This window comes from Camelus ferus, chromosome 2, assembly GCF_009834535.1.
Source record: "Camelus ferus isolate YT-003-E chromosome 2, BCGSAC_Cfer_1.0, whole genome shotgun sequence".
NCBI lineage: Eukaryota > Metazoa > Chordata > Mammalia > Artiodactyla > Camelidae > Camelus > Camelus ferus.
The window spans coordinates 54,378,484-54,401,371 of NC_045697.1; the positions used below are offsets into that span (position 1 = coordinate 54,378,484).

The 22,888-nt window shown below is 34.8% G+C and overlaps 1 protein-coding gene and 1 long non-coding RNA gene across 4 annotated transcripts in view; one reads left to right on the forward strand and one right to left on the reverse strand.

The window, feature by feature from the left end:
- The window catches only part of LOC116657274, a 37,618-nt gene extending 33,301 nt beyond the window's left edge, over positions 1 to 4,317 (reverse strand). Inside the window, exon 1 of the long non-coding RNA XR_004312387.1 lies at positions 3,481 to 4,317. This is a non-coding gene — a long non-coding RNA (uncharacterized LOC116657274). The remainder of the gene's footprint in view (positions 1 to 3,480) is intronic.
- Positions 1 to 22,888, forward strand: part of LOC102506745 (transmembrane protease serine 11C-like) — a 54,804-nt gene that overhangs the window by 25,002 nt on the left and 6,914 nt on the right. For all 3 annotated transcript variants that reach the window (XM_006185067.2, XM_032459178.1, XM_032459181.1), the window contains exons 4-8: positions 5,582 to 5,649; positions 7,668 to 7,831; positions 17,094 to 17,132; positions 20,483 to 20,654; positions 21,878 to 22,137. In XM_006185067.2, the coding sequence (XP_006185129.1) occupies positions 5,582 to 5,649; positions 7,668 to 7,831; positions 17,094 to 17,132; positions 20,483 to 20,654; positions 21,878 to 22,137 (703 nt within the window). The remainder of the gene's footprint in view (positions 1 to 5,581; positions 5,650 to 7,667; positions 7,832 to 17,093; positions 17,133 to 20,482; positions 20,655 to 21,877; positions 22,138 to 22,888) is intronic.

Here is a 22,888-nt window from a genome sequence, read left to right on the forward strand (position 1 = left end):
ACAATATTACCATGTACTTAAAATATTCAAGATACCTAATCGAAAAATTACTGGTAGCAATAATAGAGTTTTTACCAACACATAACAAGTAACAGTTTCCTTAATCACCAAAAATAACAAAATATAAAAGTTATTATTTTTAAATTCCATTTAATAGCAACTAAAACTATAAGCTATACATGAATAAAACTAACACAATTGTGTAAAACCTATATGAATAAAAAGATATAATCTTACTAAACAACATAAAAGAATAAATAGAAAAAAAAATGTTCCTGTAAGGAAGACTCATTATTTTAATTATATTGATCCTGTCCAAATAAATTATATGTTCAATACAATACTTTAGTTTATGGTAAAGATGTTATTTCAAATTCAATAGATAGTGTTGGGACAATCAGCTAGCCATCTGGAAAATATAAGTAATATTATTTGTGTTTCTGGCATAATCACTTGATTATATAAACAGCTTGTGCAAGATTCTGTTCACTTTTTTGAAGAATAGGACCAGTTAAGATTATTTATAAGGTCACTTGTAGATTTAAATTCTTTGAATCTGTGGATTTATTCCTACAAATTCTAGGATCCTATTATCTAACCACTGCAACTCAAAATGTTGCCTCCTGTCTCTGAATACCTACAGAAACCACAGTCTGTGGTACTAATTTTTTCACTTAGTATGTCTTTTCCTTGTAGCTATGGATGCTCCCTGGATCTATTGCCCCAATCATCTCCTCATATTCAAATAATATTTGGGGAACAAAAGTCAGTGAACAGGGGATTCATGAGAAGTGAGAGAAAATAATGTACAACCTGAAGAGAAAATGTAGATTTACAAATCAGGAGAAATGTTTCTCAGCCTAAGAGAACTGACAACAGTTGAACTATCCTGAGCATATAATAGCTATATTATTCTCTTTTCTTAGGATGTTCTTTTGCACAGGAAACAAAACAGTGTAATACTATTACTCTTCTACAGTGCAGTGCAGTATTTCAGGGTCTTTTCTTCAGAGATATCAGTATCTTGCTCACACACTGTCATCTTCTAAAAACATTGCTCTTGACTCTGTTCTCTTCTAGCATCATTTTCTTGCTTCCTTTCTCAGTAAAATTTTGTTGAAAAAGTTAGATATGATTGCCGTTTCCACCTCCTTGTCACCTGCTCTCACTTTAACCCAGTCCACCTGGAATTCCTTTCTCTCCACCCCATTAAACTACTCCTACAAAGGTCACTAAAGACCTCACTGTTACCAAATCTGATGGTCACTTTTTTTTCCAATTAAAAGTATAATCAGTTACAGTGTGTCAATTCCTGGTATACAGCATAATGTTTCACTTCCTACTTGAACTTCTCATCATTACTTATCTTCCTCTCTGAAACTTTTCTCTTTTCGGATTTTAAAATACTTTCTTTGCCATATTTTCTTCTTCATTAGCTGCTTTTTCCAGCTGCCTTTGCTGGTTCCTTATCATCTGTAGATCTGTAATTATAGGTGGTCCCCTCTGCCTTGTCTAGAGTCCTCCCCTCTTCTCCCTTCTCCATCTTTCCCCTTCCTTTTTTCTTCTCTCTCCTCAGTCTGTACTCTCTCTAACTTACTCATCCAAACTGTTTAAAAGCCATCCACACTGATAACTCCAAAAAGGGAACTACTGATCTTTACCCCAAGACCTGTTTCTCCCAGAGTCTTACCCATCTTAGTAAATAACACCAAAATCAGCCCATTTGCTCAATCTAAAAACTCAACAAAGGAATACTCCTCTAGACCAACAAATCAGTACATTCTATTAACTTCACCACCAAAATACAACTTTAATCTATCTGCTTGTCTCCTGAATTGCAGCCCTTATCATTTTTCTTGCCTGAGCTCCTACAGCTGCCTCCTAACTGGTTTCTTTTGTGTTTGCCTAACCTCCCTGTAATCTATTTTCCACACAGTAGCTAAAGTTGTCTTTAAAAAATAAGAATCAAATCACATCAGTTACCAGCTTAAAAACCTTCCAAAGACTTTCAAGCTCATTCATATTTATGTAAAGATATAAACATAAAAAGAAAAGAAATCAAAAATTAAAACTTACATAAATGGAAGAATAGGATCAAAACACATAAAATGGATTTTTTAAGTACAGACTTCTTTTTTCTTTTCTGCTTATTTTTTACCATTCCTCCCTATCCCTCTACACATATCTGCAAACTCCACTTCAAAGTAATCCATATTAACAAAGTAGTGTGTATCCTTCCTTATTCTCCTAACTAGATTTTACTTTTGAATACCATTTAATAGATTCTTTAATGACAAAAATTTATCTATTCTCTTTATTTGGAATAGGTAATTTATCTGATTTTATTTCTCCATTTTGCTTTAAGTAAATAATGGTGATTGTTTGGGTTTTTTTCCATTTTCTTGTCCTTATTTTTGCTGATTTACATTGTTTTTCATTCTATTTTTTCCCTCTTGAGAGTTTCAGTATTCTTAGTTAATAGTTAACTGTCCTGGAACTCAAAGTTAGATAAATATTCTTCTATTATTAAAAAAGTTATTAGCACCATCAAAACACGATTTTCCTTACCTAACCCCATTTCCATTCCCCACTCCTGATAAGGCTTTTTAAAACTTATTTTCCCTCCCTCCCCTGCCTTCCCTTCCTATTCTTATAAGTAGGTTTTGCTGAGATAGTACCTCAAGTTCTTAACTGTTGTTAGGATGTTTCTTAAAGTATGTTGCTTCTACTGCAAGCATTTAAATTACACATTTGTTGTATTGAACATACACACACACACACACACACACATGCCCCCCTCATGTTTCATTGCTCAGTATTTCTTCCCTCTTCTCCTTCTCTTCTCTATTGAGAGTTCAATTCTGATTTATATCTTGCTTTTCTAGAATCTTTAGTCATGTATTTTTCTCAGTTGTGACATGTGAATGATATATTACTAGATTCTTGAATATCCATAAATATCTTTCTTTTACTCTAACTAGCGATTATATCTTGAGTGGGAATAGGATTGTTGAATTGTCAGCTTTTTCTCTCTGAGTATGAGGATATTATTCCACCAGCTTCCACCTTCAATGTGACAGATGAGATATGATTCTATTTCTTCTATTGATATATTTTTCCTTTGATATGGAAGTTTGTAGAGATTTTTTTTGTATCTAAATTCAAAAATTCTCCTGATACGCCAAATCTGCCTAAAAATGTCTATCCCTTTGAATCTTCAGATTTTGATATTTATTTAACTCAGAAAAATTTTCTCCCACTACTGTTTTTATTATTATTATTATTATTATTATTATTATTATTATTATTACATTTCCTTCATCGTTTTCATTTTCTCTTTTCAAGGTCCTATTATTTGTAGCCACTTCTTCTGGAACCATGATCTAAGTGTTTTGCTTATTTTCACTCATTGTTTTCTTCTTTTTAAATTTTACTGTTTTAAAATATTTATTCTATTTGGATCTCAAGAGGAACACTTACCTTTTTTAATTGACCCTCTAAATTTTCTAACTTATAAATTGTGGTTTTCAGTACCACATGGTCTTTTTCTGATGTGCCTGAATGTTCTTATGTGTGCTTTTTTCGGCCGTTGTTGTTAAGGTTGCGGTTTCCTCCAGAAGTTTTGTTTTGATGAGCGCCTAATCTGTTACTTCCTTTCTCTGGCTGTTGGGTTTCTTTACTTGCTTTATCATTTTTCCTTGTTGGCTTATTTGGGTCACCGTCTTGTTGTTGGAGGCAATCCTACAGGATGGAAAGGTGAGATGTTCTTAAATCCTGCAGGCAGAAGGTCGGGCAGCAGGCTCTCTGCCTCTCCATACCAAGGACCCAGGAGGAAGTCTTCCAGCTCCCCATTTTCTGCCCACTACTAGCCTAGCATCAGGAGCAAGGAGGCTTCACACACCCCACCCCACCCCATTATGGTTCCTTCTTAGCCTCTGTGGGGCCATGGAAACCCACTCACACAGTCCAGTGCCAACTTTAGCCTGGGGCATCCACAAACCTCTGTTGGCCAAGATCTCCCCAGGGCCTGTTATGATTCTATCCATACACAGGACTCTCAGACAGTCCTCTAGGTTCTTCCCTGACCCGTGGAAAAGAAGGTTTCTCATTACTGTCCTGTTTCCACGTTTCCTATAAAACCCAATTCCACCTGGCCCCAGAAGAGCCAGAGTATTCAACTGGAAATAGAAGAAAAATACAGTAGTTTAGTTACCATCTTGTCAGGATTCCCTCATTCACTGTATTTAGGAATAACATCTAAACTTACTACTGTGGCCAAATAAGGTCTCTGTAATCTCATCCACCTACTTGGGCAACCTCAATTTATACACTCACTCCCTTGCTCACTTTACTTGAGTTATGGCAACTTTGCTTCTATACCTCAAATATACCAATCTCATTCTTACTTAGGATCACATCACCTGCTGTTCACTCCATCTAGAATATTCTTCTCCCCTTGATTGTCAGCTTTACATCTTTCAGGGCTCATTCAAATGTCACCTCTTCAAAGTGGCCTCATTTGACCATTCAAATACTGTTCCCTGAATCACTCCATTGTATTACTTTAACATTTTTATATCACCTAGCCCTGTGTTAAATTATCATATTTATATATTTATTTCTTGTTCTGCTTATTATCTGTCTCCTTCATTTAATCTCCAAGAAAGTATGGTTGTATCTAATTTGTTCAGAATTTTATTTCAATAGATACTTACTGAATAAATTAACACATCCCAATTGCTTTGGAGCAAGAGGAAATATATAAATTAAATCTTCACAATTCCAATAATGAATTATTGCTTTGAAAGACTGTCTTTGACAAAGTGAAAGTCATGGACAGTGCAACTTTTTGTCTGGTGCTCTGTGAAGGTCCTGCTGTGAGAAATCATCCATTAGAACAGCTGAGAAAATGATTCTTACATAAAATTTCTCTAAGATATTTCTACATATCCTGCTTTGAGCCCATCAGTAGCCCCTAACTGAAGGAGCAGGGGAAATGGTTTGCAGTCCAGACATGAAGAGGGACTGCCATAGTACAGAAGTTTTAGGAACATCTCCTTATGGGGACACTTCTGTTCAGTCTTATGCCATTGATGTTCAATAGAAGGCTGAACATGGAAGACAAATTTTATCAGTTGGACCTTTGAATTGACACCTCTTCAAAAGGACTATTCTGCCCTATCATGTTACTATTAGGAAGCAAATATTTTTGCCTCACCTTGCCATGTAATTTATGGATTTGCGGACATCTATGAATTAATTGAGCTAATATAAACGTAATTTTCCCCCAAAATAACCACCTGTTTAACACACATTGCATATCTTTCTTAAGCGGGTCATGATCTGCAGAATTTTTAACACTACGTATTTGATGATATTAAGGAATTATTTAATTCCTAGGATGTGGTGGTAGTAAGATGAAACTGGTTTGGCCGTTTATTGATAAGTGGTGAGGCTGAATGGTGGATACATGGGGTTCACCATATACTAGACAGTTTTTGTATATTTGAAGTTCTCCACAATGAAAACTTAAAAATTAAAAAAGAAAACATAAGTTATTATTTATTTTATTTTTTAACAGATAAATGAAACATTTCATGAATCCAAACTAAGAAGACAGTATGTCAAATCTCATGTTGTCCAAGTAAGGTATGTAAAACAGCCTGAGAGGCACAGAGAATAAACTTTTCCTTTGCCTTCATATCTCATATTCAACAGACTATCTTTGCTTATTATATAACTGAAAGGTTAAATTTAAGGCTTCAAAATGACTAGCATTTTCAAATGTGAAAAAAAAGGAATTCAAGGTCTGTTGTAAAATTATTAAGCCAGAACCAAGAATTCTTGCTGATGGTGAGTATTGGGTAAAGGTTAAATGGGTTTACTTTTTGTTTGAAGGCACAAAGTCTAAAAGCAAATCTAAAATCAAGAGAAGGTGTCAGTGTGAGAATGGGTAAGATAAGAGAGCTGTGTACAGAATCCCTGACCCAAGAGTAGCAGACTAGTGGCAGACAATGTGGAAAACCTTGCTTACAATCGTGGGTTAAATGTAAAAATTTGGAAATTTCACATAAAAAGCAGAATTATCAGAATGTGCTAAAAAAAAAATCAAAAGATCTAACAACATAGGACCCACATTCCCACGTGGCAACAATATTCTGAAGTTGCACTGTTTGCAGCAGGCCCTAACACTCCCACAATGTATGCATATGTATTTACACCCAACCAGCTTCACTCCTTTACCTTACCTTCCTGCCCTTCTAGAAATCCAATTCCACAGCTATTTTCTGGCAGCAAACATGTTTATCCAAACGCTAGTAAGGAACAGGTAACCCGTAACAGATATGAAAAAATAATAACCACAAGCACAAATAGAAAAGTTACTATGCTTTGGAATAAACCCCTTCCTAAAACTAGAACTTGTACTATTTAATTTTCTTGATTGATTTTTAAATAATCCATGCTCTTAACCAGAACCCCCAGAGAACTTTATTTAACCCATTTAACCTGATAGAAGCCCTGTGTGATATGTATATATTAGTTTCTCATTTTGCAGAGGAGGAAATGGAAGCAAACGCAGGTTAAATGACTTGCCAAGGTCACACAGTTAATATGTAATAAAGCTGTAGTTGAACCCAAGCAGTCATATCTAGATTACTGCATCAGCTGGTCTAATCTTCAGCTTTTACTCCTTCTATTACGCATTCTCTACACAGCAACCAAAGTGAATTGGAAGAGGACATCATCCCCCTACTTAGCATCCTCTGGCAGTTTCCCACAAATGCCATGCTCCTTATATACAGCATTTGACCCAGCGCTGCTTCTCTCTGACTTCATCTCATAGCCTTGTCCTCATTCAACATTTGAAATCCACACAGACCTGGTATTATTCCTCCAATAAACATGCCAGAATTGTTCCCACCACAGGGCTGTCAAACCACAAATTGCACCAGAGTTGAACAAACAAGGAAGACATTGTTTAAGGCTTTTGCAACAGGGTAGAAAAGCCAGAATTAAATCCTAACTTCCTTGAAGCAGAGCACCATAGGGTTTTTAAAGGCTGGGGTGAAAGGGAGATCTTAGGCCATCTCAGTTTGCTAACTGGCTTTGCCCAAAGAAAAGTAAACTTTCCATATCTCTTCATTACAGAAGAACTAGCCCACTCTTGCAAATTGTCCCTCCACTAAAAAAATAATAAATAATAAACGATTCTCTCATCTTACCTTTTACATCTCATTTTGTTATTTGCTCTTGGTTCTTCCTACAAAGTCCATAGTGCAGTTATAATACATAGATACATTTATATTAATAATTTTTGCACAGCATTCTGAGATTTTTCACAATACCTCCACATGCATTATCTTATATGGTGTTTACAATAACTCAGTCAATAATATCATCTCCATTATAGAAATGAAAAGCCATCTCTATAATATACAGAGTACGATACTCCATGCTGTAGTCAAGGAGCTGGCAAATAGTGAATCTAGAATACAAATTCAGTTCCCATTAAGTCTAGATCACACTCTCTTTACTGTTCACCATGTCCATTTTCACTCCCTTGGGAGGAACTGGAATATCTGCCAGGAGCTCTGGTTAACAAACGAGAGAATGACTCCACTAAGAATGATAAAGGAGTAATTTCTTTGTCTGTTTCTGTTCTGCAGCCGAGCCAAAGGAAAAGTGATAATACATGCTGTGCTGAAGTTTAAATCCTGTTATATAAATGGTGCGGCAAAATTTTGGGATAGTGTTGAAACCATTTTACATCAGAAGTTAAAGGGCAAAACTGGGTCTTTGTGTATAGAATCTTCTTCATTTAAATTTTCAGGTAAGGCTTTTTATGTATGATATGGAATGATTTTCATCTTTTAATTTGAATATGGTGTTTTGTTGTGCAAGTGAAGACAATACTTTTCTCTTTGAATATCATTTCATATACAATAATACTGCTTTTAACCACTGTTGAAATAATCAAGGTCTATGTTAATCAATTTTTTGTTGTAATATCATCCTTATAGTCTTAGAACTAAATCTTACTTGATGATAGAGTTTGTTCTTGTTTTTTTTTTTTTTTAATAATCAAGGTCCCAAATAACACTTCTTTGCAAAACAAGGCAGTCTTAAGCTCAGACTCTTCTGGCTTGTTCTGTGGGTTCTTGATTTTTCCCCAAGTTCTTTCAAATGTCTCAAGAATCTAGGCTTCTAAATTCCAGAATTGAGTCTGAATCTCTTTAACATCAGACCTACTTCTTGATAGGCCTTTCATGGACTTCATCTCTCTCTTCCTATGTACAATCTATTTCTTATTCTTGGTCACCTAATAATACTGTAAAAGTTGGCTTCTGAAAGGTAGGGACAAACATCCTTGGTTCCCAGGATAATGAGTGTCTGCCTGGTCTTGATAAAAGCATAGCCAATACTGGGCACAGCTAAGCAGTTCTACCTGGCTATCAGTTCTCTGTTACAACAAATTTGACCAAGGGCAGAAAAGTATTCCTATCCTATAGGAAGGACTGAAAGGACTGTGAAAAAAAAAAAAATCTAGGCCAAGTGTTCAATTGTCTGGAGCATCAAAAGAATCAAAAAACTCATCATTCCTCAGGAATAGCAAATTGTTAACTAAACATATTGAGTTAACCATTTAATCACCATGATCTCATGTCTTAAAAATTGTTCACATTTAAATCCTATGAGAATAATGGAAACACATTGATTTATAGACAGTTCAGCTTAAAACATTTATAAATATTTCAGCCTTGCCAGGGTGTGTTGGCATGTTTTTGTTGAGAACAATTAAAATTGTTCACAGATAATTCCTATTTCCTTACAAATTGATTATTACCCATGATCCTTCGGAGGAAAATCTTATAGAAAGAGGAGCACTATGTTGTTTAAAATGATTTCAAAATGCTGATTAATTTCCTTGGTATAGGACATTAGAGGATCTTAGCTTAAATGTCTGGTTTTAATTTAAACAGTGTTAAACATTAAAAAACATTAAACATTAAACAGTGTTAAACATTAAAAAAAACACTAAATACTTTTGAGATACAGTCTGCTCACATATTCTGGTTCTCAAATATGCATAGAAAGCAATGTCTAAAACAGACTTTAGCATTAAAAACTGACATAGTATTTTGTAACTACACCATGTATGGAATTTTTTTTAATTGAAGTCAATCACTAAAAACAATTAGAAGGCAGGGTATATTCACACAATTAAGCTGAAGAAAGCACTAAATTTTTCTGTATTTTTTAATATATATATATATATTTTTAGTCAGATTTAAGTTTTTTAAACTCTATGGAATGTAAATATATTTTGCTATTACTGTATGTGTAAGTGAGTGCTCAAACACTTTGCAAGGAAATTAAGATGTTTTAGAATGTTACACTATGCATCAAATGAAATGTGCCCTTATGTCACTTTAAGAAAAAGTGTTTTGTAGTCATAAATTATCACAAATTCACAAATTAAAGTTTAAGTTTAAAAAAAAATCTAAAAGCAAAACATGAACATGCTTCTTCTGGATAAAAAGCCCTCATGTTGTTGAAATGTGACTCTCCTCGGGTTACATCAGTCACTTTGTCTTAGAACCTTCCTTCTCATGTGGCTTATCCTACATGTGATGACCTCAAAAGAACACAGAAATAAAGCAGCTGTTCAATTTATGGAGAATTTGCCACCAAAGATATATTTTTGGAAACTTACCTGCTAAAAACGTGAAGTCACATAGTAAAGAAATGGCATTATATTCCTAGTATTCCTCCAAACGTTAAGAACATTATGTAGGATCCTAGGAAAATAGACTTTCTGGGGGTCTTTTCCAGATTTATGATTTTTCTCAATAGTTTTATTTATTACAATGCCATCCTACAAGTTTATGAAAAGCAATGACAATTATTAAGTGTAATACACCTAAGTACAGATGGTTCTTTGTTAGGACCTTAATTTCTACCCGTTGCCTAGAAACTCCCTGTCTCTCCTTCTTCACCCCTCATCAGAAGCTAAGATGCCTTGTGACACTGGCAGGGGTTCACAGGTGCAGGAACAAACCCAGAAGCCAACGAGGCCAGGCCTCCAAAAGTACAGTGAAGTGCATTAAGACAAAAGCTCACATTCATGACAGCTCTTACTTAAAGAGATTATGAATCTTCATTGGTCACCACTTAAATAGATCTCTGGCTTAGGGATTTATGAAAGCTATTTAGATAGCCAAGGTTGCTGTCACAGCGTCTTTTGAATAGCCTGACCTTCTTATTCTGTCAGGTTAGTTCAGTTGCTTAGCACCTACTCCTAAGTATGTCAGGGTTGTATATTTCATTTTCATAGAAGCTGCTAATGAAGAGGAAAAAGACATCACTGGCCAGAGTTATTAGTTACAGTGAATGGCAGAATACAGCACCAGTGTTCCTATACTATGCCTAGAAAGAGGGGATATAGAATAATGGCTAAGGTCACAGGTCCTGCTTATGAGATTTGAATCCCATGTCCTTTACATATTAGCTATGTGACTTTGGAGAAATTACTTGACATTTCTATTTCTCAGCTTAACCACCTTATAATGGAGATGATGATAAAAATACAAAACAGTTCTATGGTTGTTGTGCATATTTCAATTACTTAATGCACAGGACTGATACAGAGCATTATTAATTGTTGGGTTTTTATCAGAAGAAAAAAAATACTCAAAATCTATATCCTATGGATTGCAGGTTTGCAAGTCAACTATTTGCTATTATTTGTTTTCATAGTCCTGCCCATACCCTCCCCCTAAATTTCAGGCTGCACCATGGGTGAGGGGGAATGAACTGTGAGAACGGCCTTTCAAAGCACTAGTGCAGTAGGGCCAGCTCCACATCCCCATCCCCATCCCCATCCCCATCCCCTCACCAAAAACAAATCACTTGATCTCACAGAGCCTTAGTTTCTTCGACTTTAAAAAAGGGGTTATAGTTCATATATTCATAGTGTTTTCTTCTGGGAAAAAATGAACACATGCATAAATAAAGCTCTTAGCACAGTGCCTGGCATAGGGCAAACACTCAATAGATAGTAACCAAGACAGATTTTCTTCTCTATATACACTTTGCAAAAGAATATTTTTTCAGCCATCATGATTATTCTGATAATTCTATGCTTTGTTCACCGTACAACCAACTGAACCTTAGGGAACATTTCTGTGTGCTTTTCATGTTTGGATTCAGAACAGGGAAATAGCTCATTTTGAAGAGTTTTTTTTTATAAGCTTCAAGGATGAAATAAATCAATGCCAGTTGAACAAAGAGATAAAAATTATTACTTTTGTAGAAATACAAGTTAATCAACCAAAGCATCCATTAACATTTCAGCATGTAATAATTACACCTATTTCAGGAAAGTTGTTTTATATAATTCTTAGTTATAATGCTAAATCATTACCAGGAAAATTTTTAAATCATCTATTACTGGCTTTATTTATTTATTGAGTAAATATGAACAACAATGCTATGGCCAGAAAATTTTAATAAAATTTTAGCTTATTAGTTATTATTGTATATTCTAATATTAAGTTCATTTTCTTTTTCTGTGCACATATCAAATGATACTGGAGTGAGTATCTAAAAAGGGTTGTTTGATGATTTTTAAAAAGTTTGCCATGGATCATCACAACTAATAAAGCAAAACCTCACAGGTTTCCACTTAGAATTTGTGTTCTCTATAACTGCCATGCATGTTAAGTTACTTACCCCAAATCAGTAGCAAAATTAGCAATAGTAAATGGTTTACTAGTTTCTGGTCTACATCAAATGAATGAAAATGCATTATTCATTGGACAGTGGACATTTGGAAGGCTTTAGAGTTGGAAAAGACCTTCAAGATCTCTGGTCTGGTTGCCTCGCAGGTAAAGAAGATTCAGTGAAGTAAAGTGATTTGTCCTAACCCATAAAATAAATAATGGGCATACCCAAGACTTGAACCCATGTCTTTTGATTCTAAGTGTACTGTGCATTCTCTACATTATTTTATGAATCACTTTAGAATTGAGAGCTGCACTAAAAATCTGCTTAAGCTGCAGATTAAAGTTCCTAGTGAAAAAAAAAATCTGCTTTCTTTTTCCAAACTTATAGTCAATTATTTCAAATCTGAATCTTTTAAACTCTGTCCTCAGTTTTAACATTAATGAAGAAAGGATTTAAATCCATATCTAATTTAAAGAATCATTGAGAGGAGTTAAAATCAAATATTATGAAATATCAATTTTAATAAACAATTATGAAGTATTTGTACAAACACTTTGCTAGGCACTATGGGTAATTCAAAGAGAAAAAGTCTGGACAGCCTCACGTAAATCAATGAAGTTAGAACACTCCCTCACAGCATACTCAAATTTTTCTTTTCTATTACTGATGAGTTGCATATAACTCTTTCTTTCCTGCATAAAATTGCTGAAAGTACAATATACTAAATGCCAATTTTAATGTTTTCTTCCCCTTTAATTTATTTCTGTTTCAATGATAAAATATGCTTTAAAAAGCTTTTATTAAAGCTCATAATGTGAGAAAAAATCAATAAGGGATTAGATAAGGCATTAAACATATTAATAGCTCTTTTTTTAAGAAGAAAAAAATATCTTTCCCAAGTCTGTCAACTCAGGCTACAAAGAAAATTAAAGATTTCAGGAATTTCTCCCAAAACAGTTTTTCTATTCTTTGTATCCTTTACATCCTTTGTCTCCTAAGTAGAATTTCCAGAGAAATACACAGGAGTCCTAGGGTGTACTGAGTAAGAAAAAAATAGTTGTGGTTTGTCTTTAATGACAGCTTACATGTTCAACCTCAAAACCATGTAATTGTCATGGATTTACTCATAAGTAATGCATAAAATAAGTCTATAAATTGTCATGGTTGTAACTGGATCTATTTACCACTTCCTGAATATTTTTATTTTTCTGTATTTTTTCAAAAATATATAGTTCCTAGAAGAATTTTTTACTGTAAAAAAGATACATTTAAAACAAGCAACTTGAAATAAGTTCTAGAGAAAAAAATTAATTTGTTCAGAATGAACACATGAATATTACCAGGTGTTGGTTACTTTGCATCAAAAACTACTGTATGCAAATTGGCAAGGGACTCTGACGCTAAGGAATTACTTGAGAAGAGGGAGATACGAATGAAAGCTTCTTGGAGAAGCTGCCTCTTAAGATGAGTCATAAAGACAGCAATGGCCGTGAACTAAAAGAAATCCACAAAGAAATTCTCTTCTGGTTGCAACATCAGAGCTGTACCATAAAAAGGCAGACTTCACAAGGTGTCTAGGTACCTGAGAGAGTCAAACTAGAAGCTTTCCAAACTGAAAGTGCTAATCCTAAATAGTAACTTCCTGTTCAACATGTGTCCTCAAAAGGGCCCCTTAGAAACACAAGGATGGCATTTCAAAGGCATTACGACACGTTATCACTTACTTACATTATCCACTGCTCACTACATCAACGTAACTGTCTAAAGATACTCCTCTGTACATGTCCTCTATTCATTATAGTAATATTTTATACTGCTTCCAAAGATTAAAATCAACAATGGCTAAGTCATTGGAGAAGCATATATAATATCCAAATAAAAATAGATATTTCTGATTTTACATACATCCTAAAAGAAGCATAGTTCTACCTTTAAAACTACACCCTGCATATATGCCTGCTTATTAATTAATTGTTTAATTAATTTGTAAATATTTAACTATTTAAATCTTAATAAAATATTTTTAAAATTTATCTTCAGAGTGAAAATGGCAAACATATTGAAGATCTGTACTGTGAAAAACTAATCTACATCACTCTGAGGAATGACAAATGATATGTAATACTTAATCACAGAGATAATTTTCAGCCTACCAGAAATATAAAGAAAAGGATTTATTAAGGTTAAATATGCAACCAAGTGACTAATCAAAACCTCAATGAGTGAAGGATTCAGATTTTGTTCAGGTCCATTCTCTGTTTCTTTTCCTTTTAATGTAGATCAGTCATATTAATGTTCCATGGTACCTTTTTTTGATGAAAATAGTATAAATGAACTTACATGGTGAAAGATGATCATTTCTGTGTCGTAAAACAATTTTATAGTGGTTATGTTGCTCAGTAAATCCATGTGTGTTTAGTTTTAAGGTTTACAGAAATCTACCACATAAACATTTTAAAATATCCCATTAAACACATTTCACAAGAGAATTCAGCTGATCTCTTCTAAGTGTGTAGTGCTAGAATCCTAGGAAAACTATCTGAAAAATAGGATTAATTAACTAATTTATCAGTTGGATTTAGGTAAAGTAATAAATTCACGTAAGTGGAGTTATAACCCATGGTCTATGTAAAATTTAAGTTATAAATGTACCTACTGCTACTGTAAAATTCTTCCTTATACTTTACAATCATACAGCTTAGTTTTCATTATTACTATGTTTCAGGCTTCTTTTTTTAAGAAATGAAATGTTCACTGGACAGTAGACTTTTAGGGAGCCCTCATTCTTACCAGTACTCCCAAACTTAAATTTCTTAATTCCTAACCTCAGAAAGACACCAAATAGGAAACAATGGTCATGGATTTGCAATACTACAGATTATAAAGTACATATGGAGAGCATCTATGCATCTTTTCTAATCTGATATTCAGTAGTGAGTGAATTAAGCTTATTTTGCTCCAGTAAAATTAATTTCTTGACTCTTTCCCAAAAGATGTTTGTCATCAACTATTCCTATTCCTCCCTACTCTTTTCTAGGTGACTTTCCTTGGTGCATCCAATTTTTTATGCATACATCTGCCATAGCACTTATCACTTAATATTGAGTTATCTACTTAATTGTACATCTCTTCCACCACACTTCAGGTTCATCAAGGGCAGGGTCCATGTCTTTTCTTCTTTGATTCCCAGCCCAAAGGAGAAAAACCAATGCTAACACTTGCTGAGCTATTTTTTAAAACTGCTTTATCATATTATTCTTTGATGGGAATCTCCTTCTTGGCAGGGGCAGTGCCTTTTTTGTGTGTCTATGTGTCACTTCCTTTATGTGGTACATTGTAAACGGAGTACCTCAGGTTACATTGTTGACTCCCTGATTCAGAGGTAAATCCATAGGCGTTCCAGCCTTTGAGTGTGAGCCAAGAGATTTAAAAGGAAAGAAACAGCCACAGCAGTGACTCAGTAGAAAAAAAGTATCAGCTTGTCATTTCTCCATTCATTGTACCTGTCTTCCACCTATCCATAGATAGTTATTATATTAAGCTCTGAAATAATACAACTATTAAAAGTTTTAACTTACTTTACAGTCAGAAACATTTCTTTTAGCAAGTCATGCATCAATAAAGAGAATCTCAAAGAAGAAAGTTTTGTGAACAAAGTAGCGTTTCTAAATAATTAGTTCTTAAGATATAGGAATTAACATTTTTCCAATTGAGTTACAGGAGTTGAATTATTTCCCAAAATCTTAATATGGTTTTATATAATTTACCCACCACACGAAGCTCAAAATCAAACTCCACTGGTATTAGGTCAAATAAAAATTACCCTCTGCAAGGCAGCCATAAAAGGATTAGATGGACATACACCATCTGTTTAAGTAGGTGTGCCTCATATTTACTCATAGTCCATCTGACTGCTGAATTGCTCCTGCTTTTTTGTTCAGACAGGTTGACTTCCCAGTAAAGAATTATTTTGTCTCCCTGATTTGTTGTGCAACTTAATATAAGAATGTTTAATTGAAAATGACATATATAACTGGATACTCCCTCCTGGACTTACAGAAATCCAAGAGCATGATAAAAACAAACCTACATTGGCATTTATAGTATTTAATTTGTAGAGCAAGTGGTGATTTCTTTTTGAAGAGAAACTTAAGTAGAAATTGTTAGTGGATTTACAGTTCTCTGCATCTGAAACTTGGAACATAATTGTAATCACTTATTCACTCTCTCCTCACACACTTTGCACATGCATTAAACAGGTTTACAATTCTGCAGGGATGTGGAGCCCATAGCAAAATTATCTGGAGTAAATCTCTATAATTTTCTCTAGATGTCTAGGAATGAGTAGACAATGTTAAAGTCTGCCTTGTTACTAAAAATTTTTTTTTTTTATCTAAAATGAATGGGAAATGGAATGTCATGTTTAATTGAATGTTCTGAATAATTGAAACTTACTACACAAAATGTACTGATTTTTAAATGATCAAAATACAGCAAAATGCACACAACACCAAAAAAAATGCACTAAGTATAATAGTGTACATACTCTTTCCAAATTACTAATTATTTGTTTTGGTATATCACTGTTTCAGTGTCTTAGCCTGTTTCCTCAAAAAGCAGAGCCAGAGCCAGAGACTTGCATGCAGTAGTTGATTTGAGAAAGAGTTAAGGACAGAAAGTAAAACAGGGAGAGGAAGTTGGCCGTCACTAGCTGCAACTCTAGCTCCTTCCCACAGGACCTTATGAATTATAGTTTGGAACCGTATTCCCCTGTGACTAAACAGGGAAGCGTCGGTCTATCGCCTCCTATCCTGCATTGGCTCCAATAGAGTTAACTCCCACATTTCCTATTGTCCATCTCAGAATGTCCAGTGGGTTCCTTCTGGCAGAAAGTGAGAAGTCTTAGGTGATGACATGAGAAGGGCATTTGTCAAGTTTCTCCTGAGTACAGCAGATCCAAATCTGAGTGCCATTGGTCACCACACTGTGGCTGGAATAAGAGGGACTAAGAGTACTTATAGTGGCACATAAAAGATGTCAAACACATTTGGTATCTGGTGATTTGGGTTTAAGATATTGTGAAAGATCCCCATTTTTCGAATATTTCAGTACTTTCTAGGACCCAAGACCTCTTTTTCAAATAACCTGTAATGGGGAACTTGAGAGTCTTTTTAGAAACAGAATAATGAATACTAAGATTATATTACCCTCTATACTAATCTCTGAACATAGAAATTACATAGTCAAGATTGATAAAATAATTATGCCTACAGAACAATGTGTTTCCCAAAACAAAATAATTAATATTAAAACTATATGTATTCATAAATGTAAATATTTCCATTTTCTTCTCCTTTGACTCTTAGACATTGCAATGCCGACAGCAGAAAATCTTCTCCATACCTGTAAGTTCATGACAGTTATTTTCTGGTAAAACTTATTTCCTTGGATGGCAAAAAAAAAACTTCACTTGAGAGTCAATGTGTGTATCTATAAAGTTGTAATAGAAACTTGTATTAAGGTGACTGTAAACGGTCTTAAATTGGTTGATCTCATGGATTTAAAATGAGGAACATATTATCACAGGCCATACTAGCAGAGGGGCTCCAAGGACAAGCAGTGATAATTAAGAACTTAAAATCTAATACTAGCTACACATCAGTTTTGAGCCCCAGATCTGCCACTTACTAACTGGGAGAATTTACACAGGTTATTTAACTTCTCAAACCTTCAGTTCCAAGTTGTGATGATAAAAGAAGGTACAAGTAAAATACTTAAAAGAGTATAGGGCTCATAAGAAGCCCTCGAAGGTTGTCAGCTGTTTGCATTTTCTACTCTGCTTATGAAAACTTTAGGTCTAGGAACTCACTGTGGAATTCTGATCCTAGAAGCCAAGTTTTATGTGCTGAGAAATCAGTTGTCTTACATGCAAGCAGCTCCCTGCTGGCCAAGGCATTCTGCTTCTCTTTTCGCACTAGCCGCTCTGGGAAATGTGATCCCCAAGGTTGCTACAACCTAGAGCACACTGTCAGGAGAAGCACTCGTATCTGGGGACTGAGGTTGATTGGAGCAACTGGATTAGAGGACTCGCCCTCCTGAGCCGGGTGACACTGACCCTGATGGCTTTTACCATCCTTCAGTCTCATCATAATTATTTCTGAGCAAACTGGGCAAAACTGAAACACAAATCTGTTTTAGATTGTCTTTCTCTGTGATATATTTTGACTGAACAAACCTCAAGCAACTTACTAAGAGATTTTAAAGTCAGTTATTCTGACTTTAATCAATCAAAAACTTTAGTAATGATACACTCAAAATCCACAACTAAGGATTTGTCAGGTTGGTAGAAGAGAGGTAGTCAACACAGGAATAAAAGCAGTGGTAAGAAAGAGATCGGCCAATTTGTCCATCCCCCAGCTTAAACACTAAACAACCATCCAGACCAGTATCTTGAATTTGACTTGGTTTAGCTGAGATTTTAATTGTACTTTAAATAAAAAGGGAGAAGGGATAGGTAACCAAGAAAAAACAAACAGGGTTGAAGAGAGAATAGAGTTTGGCATGTGATATAAAGTGTATTTAAGTGCAGTAATAGGTGATGGAATAGATGTTAGAAGGGTAGGGACGGTGAAGAGCTTGGTAAATTGTCTGATGATTCTGAAAGTATCACCCAACATGTCCTCATTACGTACCTCAAGTCCTTGAAATTTACCTGATGACCTCTTTTGGAGTAACAAAAGCTATAAGGTGCCAGGTAAGATTTCAGCAGAGGTAATAACAAGGTAGCACTGCAGAGGTACTGAGAGCTTAACAGACACAACAGTCATGAGTAAATGAAAACTCAGAATGAAAATTGGTTGAATAGATACAAATTAGATTAAAATCCTGTGTAAGAGCAAAAACAGGGAAATAGAGTCACCCAGGGGAGGTTCTCCTAGACCAAAGAGAAGCATCTTTGTTTTCATCTTCCTCTGAAGGAAGTTGAGCCAAAGCCAACTTCCTTTAGGAGTTGTCCAAACTGAAGGGAGGATTGGGAGGAACCCTTATACCTTTAGGTTCTGCATTGTTTGCTTTATCCTCTGTAGCTTCCATGATAAGGGAGTGGAATGAAAGAGGGAAAGAAAACGGAGTCACAGTCAGTGAGTCAATGTCAGGACTCTTTCATTCAAAAATAGCAACCACAAAGGCTTTGCTTCAACTAAATGATGTTTATGAAGAGGATGCCTTAGCAACCTGAAGTTTAGGTTTCATCAAAGAGAACAATCCAGAATCGGAAGCAATATACAAACCTAAGGACTTCAGGGGGTTAGTGGAGGCCTTTTTAAAAGTCTACACATCCCTCCCCTGTGCTTCTAATCTTTTCCACCCTCAGGAAAGAGTATCTCAAGATACATCTTGTCGCATATAATTAACATCTCTGAAACGATTGACTAATCTTTACAATTAAGTTAAATGTTCTCATTCTTGGTACAAATACCTTTCTCTAACTCAGAGTTTCTCAACCTTAACTACTGACATTTTGGGCCACATAATTCGTTGTTTCAGGGACAGTCCCGTGCATTGCAGGATTTTTAGCAGTATTCCTGGCCTCCACCCATTAGATACCAGTAGCCCAACACTGCCTCTCCCAGTTATAACAACCAAAAATGTCTCCAGATACTGCCAAATTTCTCCTGGGGATAGGAGATGGTATCCAAAGTTGTCACTGATTGAGAACCATTACTTTAATCTACAGCCACTGAATTGATTTTTGCAAGTTTTACTCACTCTCTAAATTCTTAAGAACAAACTTCTTACAGAAGAGAGTTTTGCAGTCAAATATCATTTTGACTTTAAGATATCTCATGGATTACACTATAGACTTCATTTCTACAAACAGTTGAGAAATTGTATGAGCTCCTTTTATGTGATGGGTTCTCTCCAGTAGGTTCTAGAGATACATTTAAAAAAAAAAAAAAAGGTGTGATTCTTGCCCTCTAAAAGTATTTATTAATGAGGCTTGTAATCTTTAGCAAAAGGTATCATAAACTGCTAAATGATAAGCTCTTTAATTGGAGTAAGATGAGATAGTCAAGAGAATCAGAGAGAGGGTCAAACAGATAGAGTAATAGTGAAGTTATACTGTTACTGCAGATTTGCTTCAAAGACTTAAAGAATCTAGCAGTTTCTCTGGATCTAAATTGACACTAAAGCACAGTCCTGATTCAGAGAAGCATCCAGCTTTGGGGGAGGGTTGGCTATCTTCATGTGTGTTACTCCTTTTATCCAGGTATTGTGTATTGTAACTTGAATGCAAACACGTTTCTGTCTACTCTGTCTCTCATCAATATCTTATTCACATGTACATTCACTCACACTTTCTTATGAGTGTTTCATAACAATCATTGCTTTAAACAAGTGTTCACGAAATTAAAAAGCACGTATTTCCCCATGCAATTTAATAATTTGTTATACAATTATTATCTTTAATATTCAAACACTTAGTTCCACCTACCTCTTTCAATAGGTCATAGTGAGGCCATACACACACACAAAGGTGTGTATGTGAGTGATGAGGATGGGGGAGAAAGATGTCAATCAATTTTGAATGAATTCTCAGGAAATCTCATGTCATCAGTTACTCCTAACTTCTCCAAGACTATGAGTTTTTCCTCAGTTAATAGTGACATGTATTATAAGAAGGTTGTTTACTATAGCAATGCATGCATAAGCAATATCAATCTCATTATATGCTAATGAATTCCATTTTGAGCAGGTTGTGGACGTCGCACAATAACTTCTTCTGGGAACAAGATAGCAGGGGGCATGGATGCTGAGGAAGGGGAATGGCCCTGGCAAGCCAGCCTTCAACAGAACAATGTCCACCGATGTGGAGCCACTCTGATTAGTAACAGCTGGCTTGTCACTGCTGCTCACTGTTTCATAAAGTAAGCTCTGGACCACATAAAGACCTCAAATTCAATTACCTAAAAATCTGATACATATCTTTCAAGAATATGGCCACACAGCTACACTTCCAACTGCTCAATATTGAGAGGTATAGCTCGAAATTACTCAATAAAGTATCATTAAAAAAAAAAACAGATATATTCAGGCTAGAGCCAGGTTGTCAACAGTGTCACCACTGACATTTTGGATCAAATGATTCTTTGTTGTGGGGATTATTATTATTATCCAATTATTTGTTAGATCAAGTAATTCTATCCTGTGTATTGTAGTATATTTAGAAGCATCCCTGGCCTTTATCCAGCAGATGTCACTAGCATCCCCTCAAGACTGATAACCAAAAATATCTCCAGACATTAGCAAATGTCTCCTGGAGGACAAAACAGCCCTCAGCTGAGAATCACTAAGCTAAATCTACTTAATTCAGCTTTATAAGGAAACTGTAAATCCCAACCTGAACATGGGTCTTCTGTTTCTTTCTCATCATTATTACATTTGGCCTTATTTCTTTAATCATTAAGTATTTCAGTTCATCTTGCCTTCTCCCATATATGTTATAGCTCCATTTGAAACGATTTTTTCTTTAAAGGATATATTATTACACCAAAGTTTGCTTTTTTTGTACCCAAATGGTTTTTACCCTTCTGTTTGATTGTTCATTTCACTCATTTCTCTTGGTTTTATGTATCACAGTGGTTTTACATGAAGACAAAAATCCCTCTCACCCTTGAGAATTTGAAAATGCTCCTGCAGCACTTATTTTTCAGTGCCTAATGTACATGCCTTGATTAACAAGTAATAGTAAAAGTCAGAAATGTCTTTCTATTTATAGTTTTTAATGATTATAAAAGAGGATTTAGACTGTTCCCTTTATTTCCATAATTTTACTCTGTCCCAAGTCCTTGCCCACTTTTTATTTAACCTAATTATTTTGTGTTGTTATATTTATCTTTCTAAACCCTTTTCTTTTCTGTACAAAAAGGAATAAAATGTGGTCTCCATGGGTTATCTTTTAAAATAGAGTTTTCAGAGTCTATTCATGTATTCCTCATTTTTATTTTTTCTTACATATAGCCATACTGTTGTATGCTTATATTCACTATGGGAATTCAAAACATATCTATTTCTTTAAAAAAAGTATAAGATACTAATTCCTACAACTCCAACATACAAGCCTTTTAATAAATAAACCTATTTTCTTTAGGGCCAGGGATCCCAAAGAATGGAATGTTAGTTTTGGGCTTCTTCTAAGTCATCCACACACCCAGCAAAGTGTCAAGGATATTATAATTCATGAAAACTACCACTACCCAACACACGATAATGACATTGCTCTTGTGCATCTGTCTTCACCAGTATTATATACAAGCAACATCCGAAGAGCATGTCTTCCAGAAACTACTTATTCATTCCCACCCAATTCAGATGTGGTCGTCACTGGATGGGGAACATTACAATCTGATGGTTAGTTCCTAAACTTCCTCTGTTATATAGTTTGAGTTTTAGGAGTTAAAAAAAAAAGAATCACAGCTAAGTTTGAGAAATACTCTTTCTGGGTCATTTTAAAAGAAATAATGTGCGGTGGATTGAAAAGCATCTTCAACAGCATTCATACAGAAACTATAATTTCATTGAGCTATTTACCTTAATTTCCCTTAATGATGGCAATTTTTACATAAATGCATTATTTGAATAAGTAATTCCTTTTCCTCCATTTCATTCATTCATTTACTCATTCAATAAACATTTATTTTGATTACCACCTTTGTTCCATGTACTGTCCTAGGTCATTTAAATATATTAATGAATAAAATAGGCAAATTTTCCTCCCCTTATAAAGCTGACATTCTTAGCAAAGAAAGACAGACAATATTCATGAAATATAATAACTAAGAGGATTACACCACATATTTTATGCAGATCAATACCATAAGAAAAATAAGGACTGCAGGGAATTGGACATTTTGGATGGGGTGAAATAAGTAGCCCTCTGTGACAGAGCAATGCTTGAGCAAAGACCACTTAAACATATACATCCCCATGACCCTAATAATGTAAGATTTAGTGGCTATTTAGGTTCATCAGTACATTTGAAAGCAGAAAAAAACACCTAAAATTAATTCCACAATTCAGAACAGTAACAAACAGCAGAAAATCTAAAAATGATCATAAAATGTATATTTCTGGAATATGAATTTTTCTTTTTTTCCTAAGG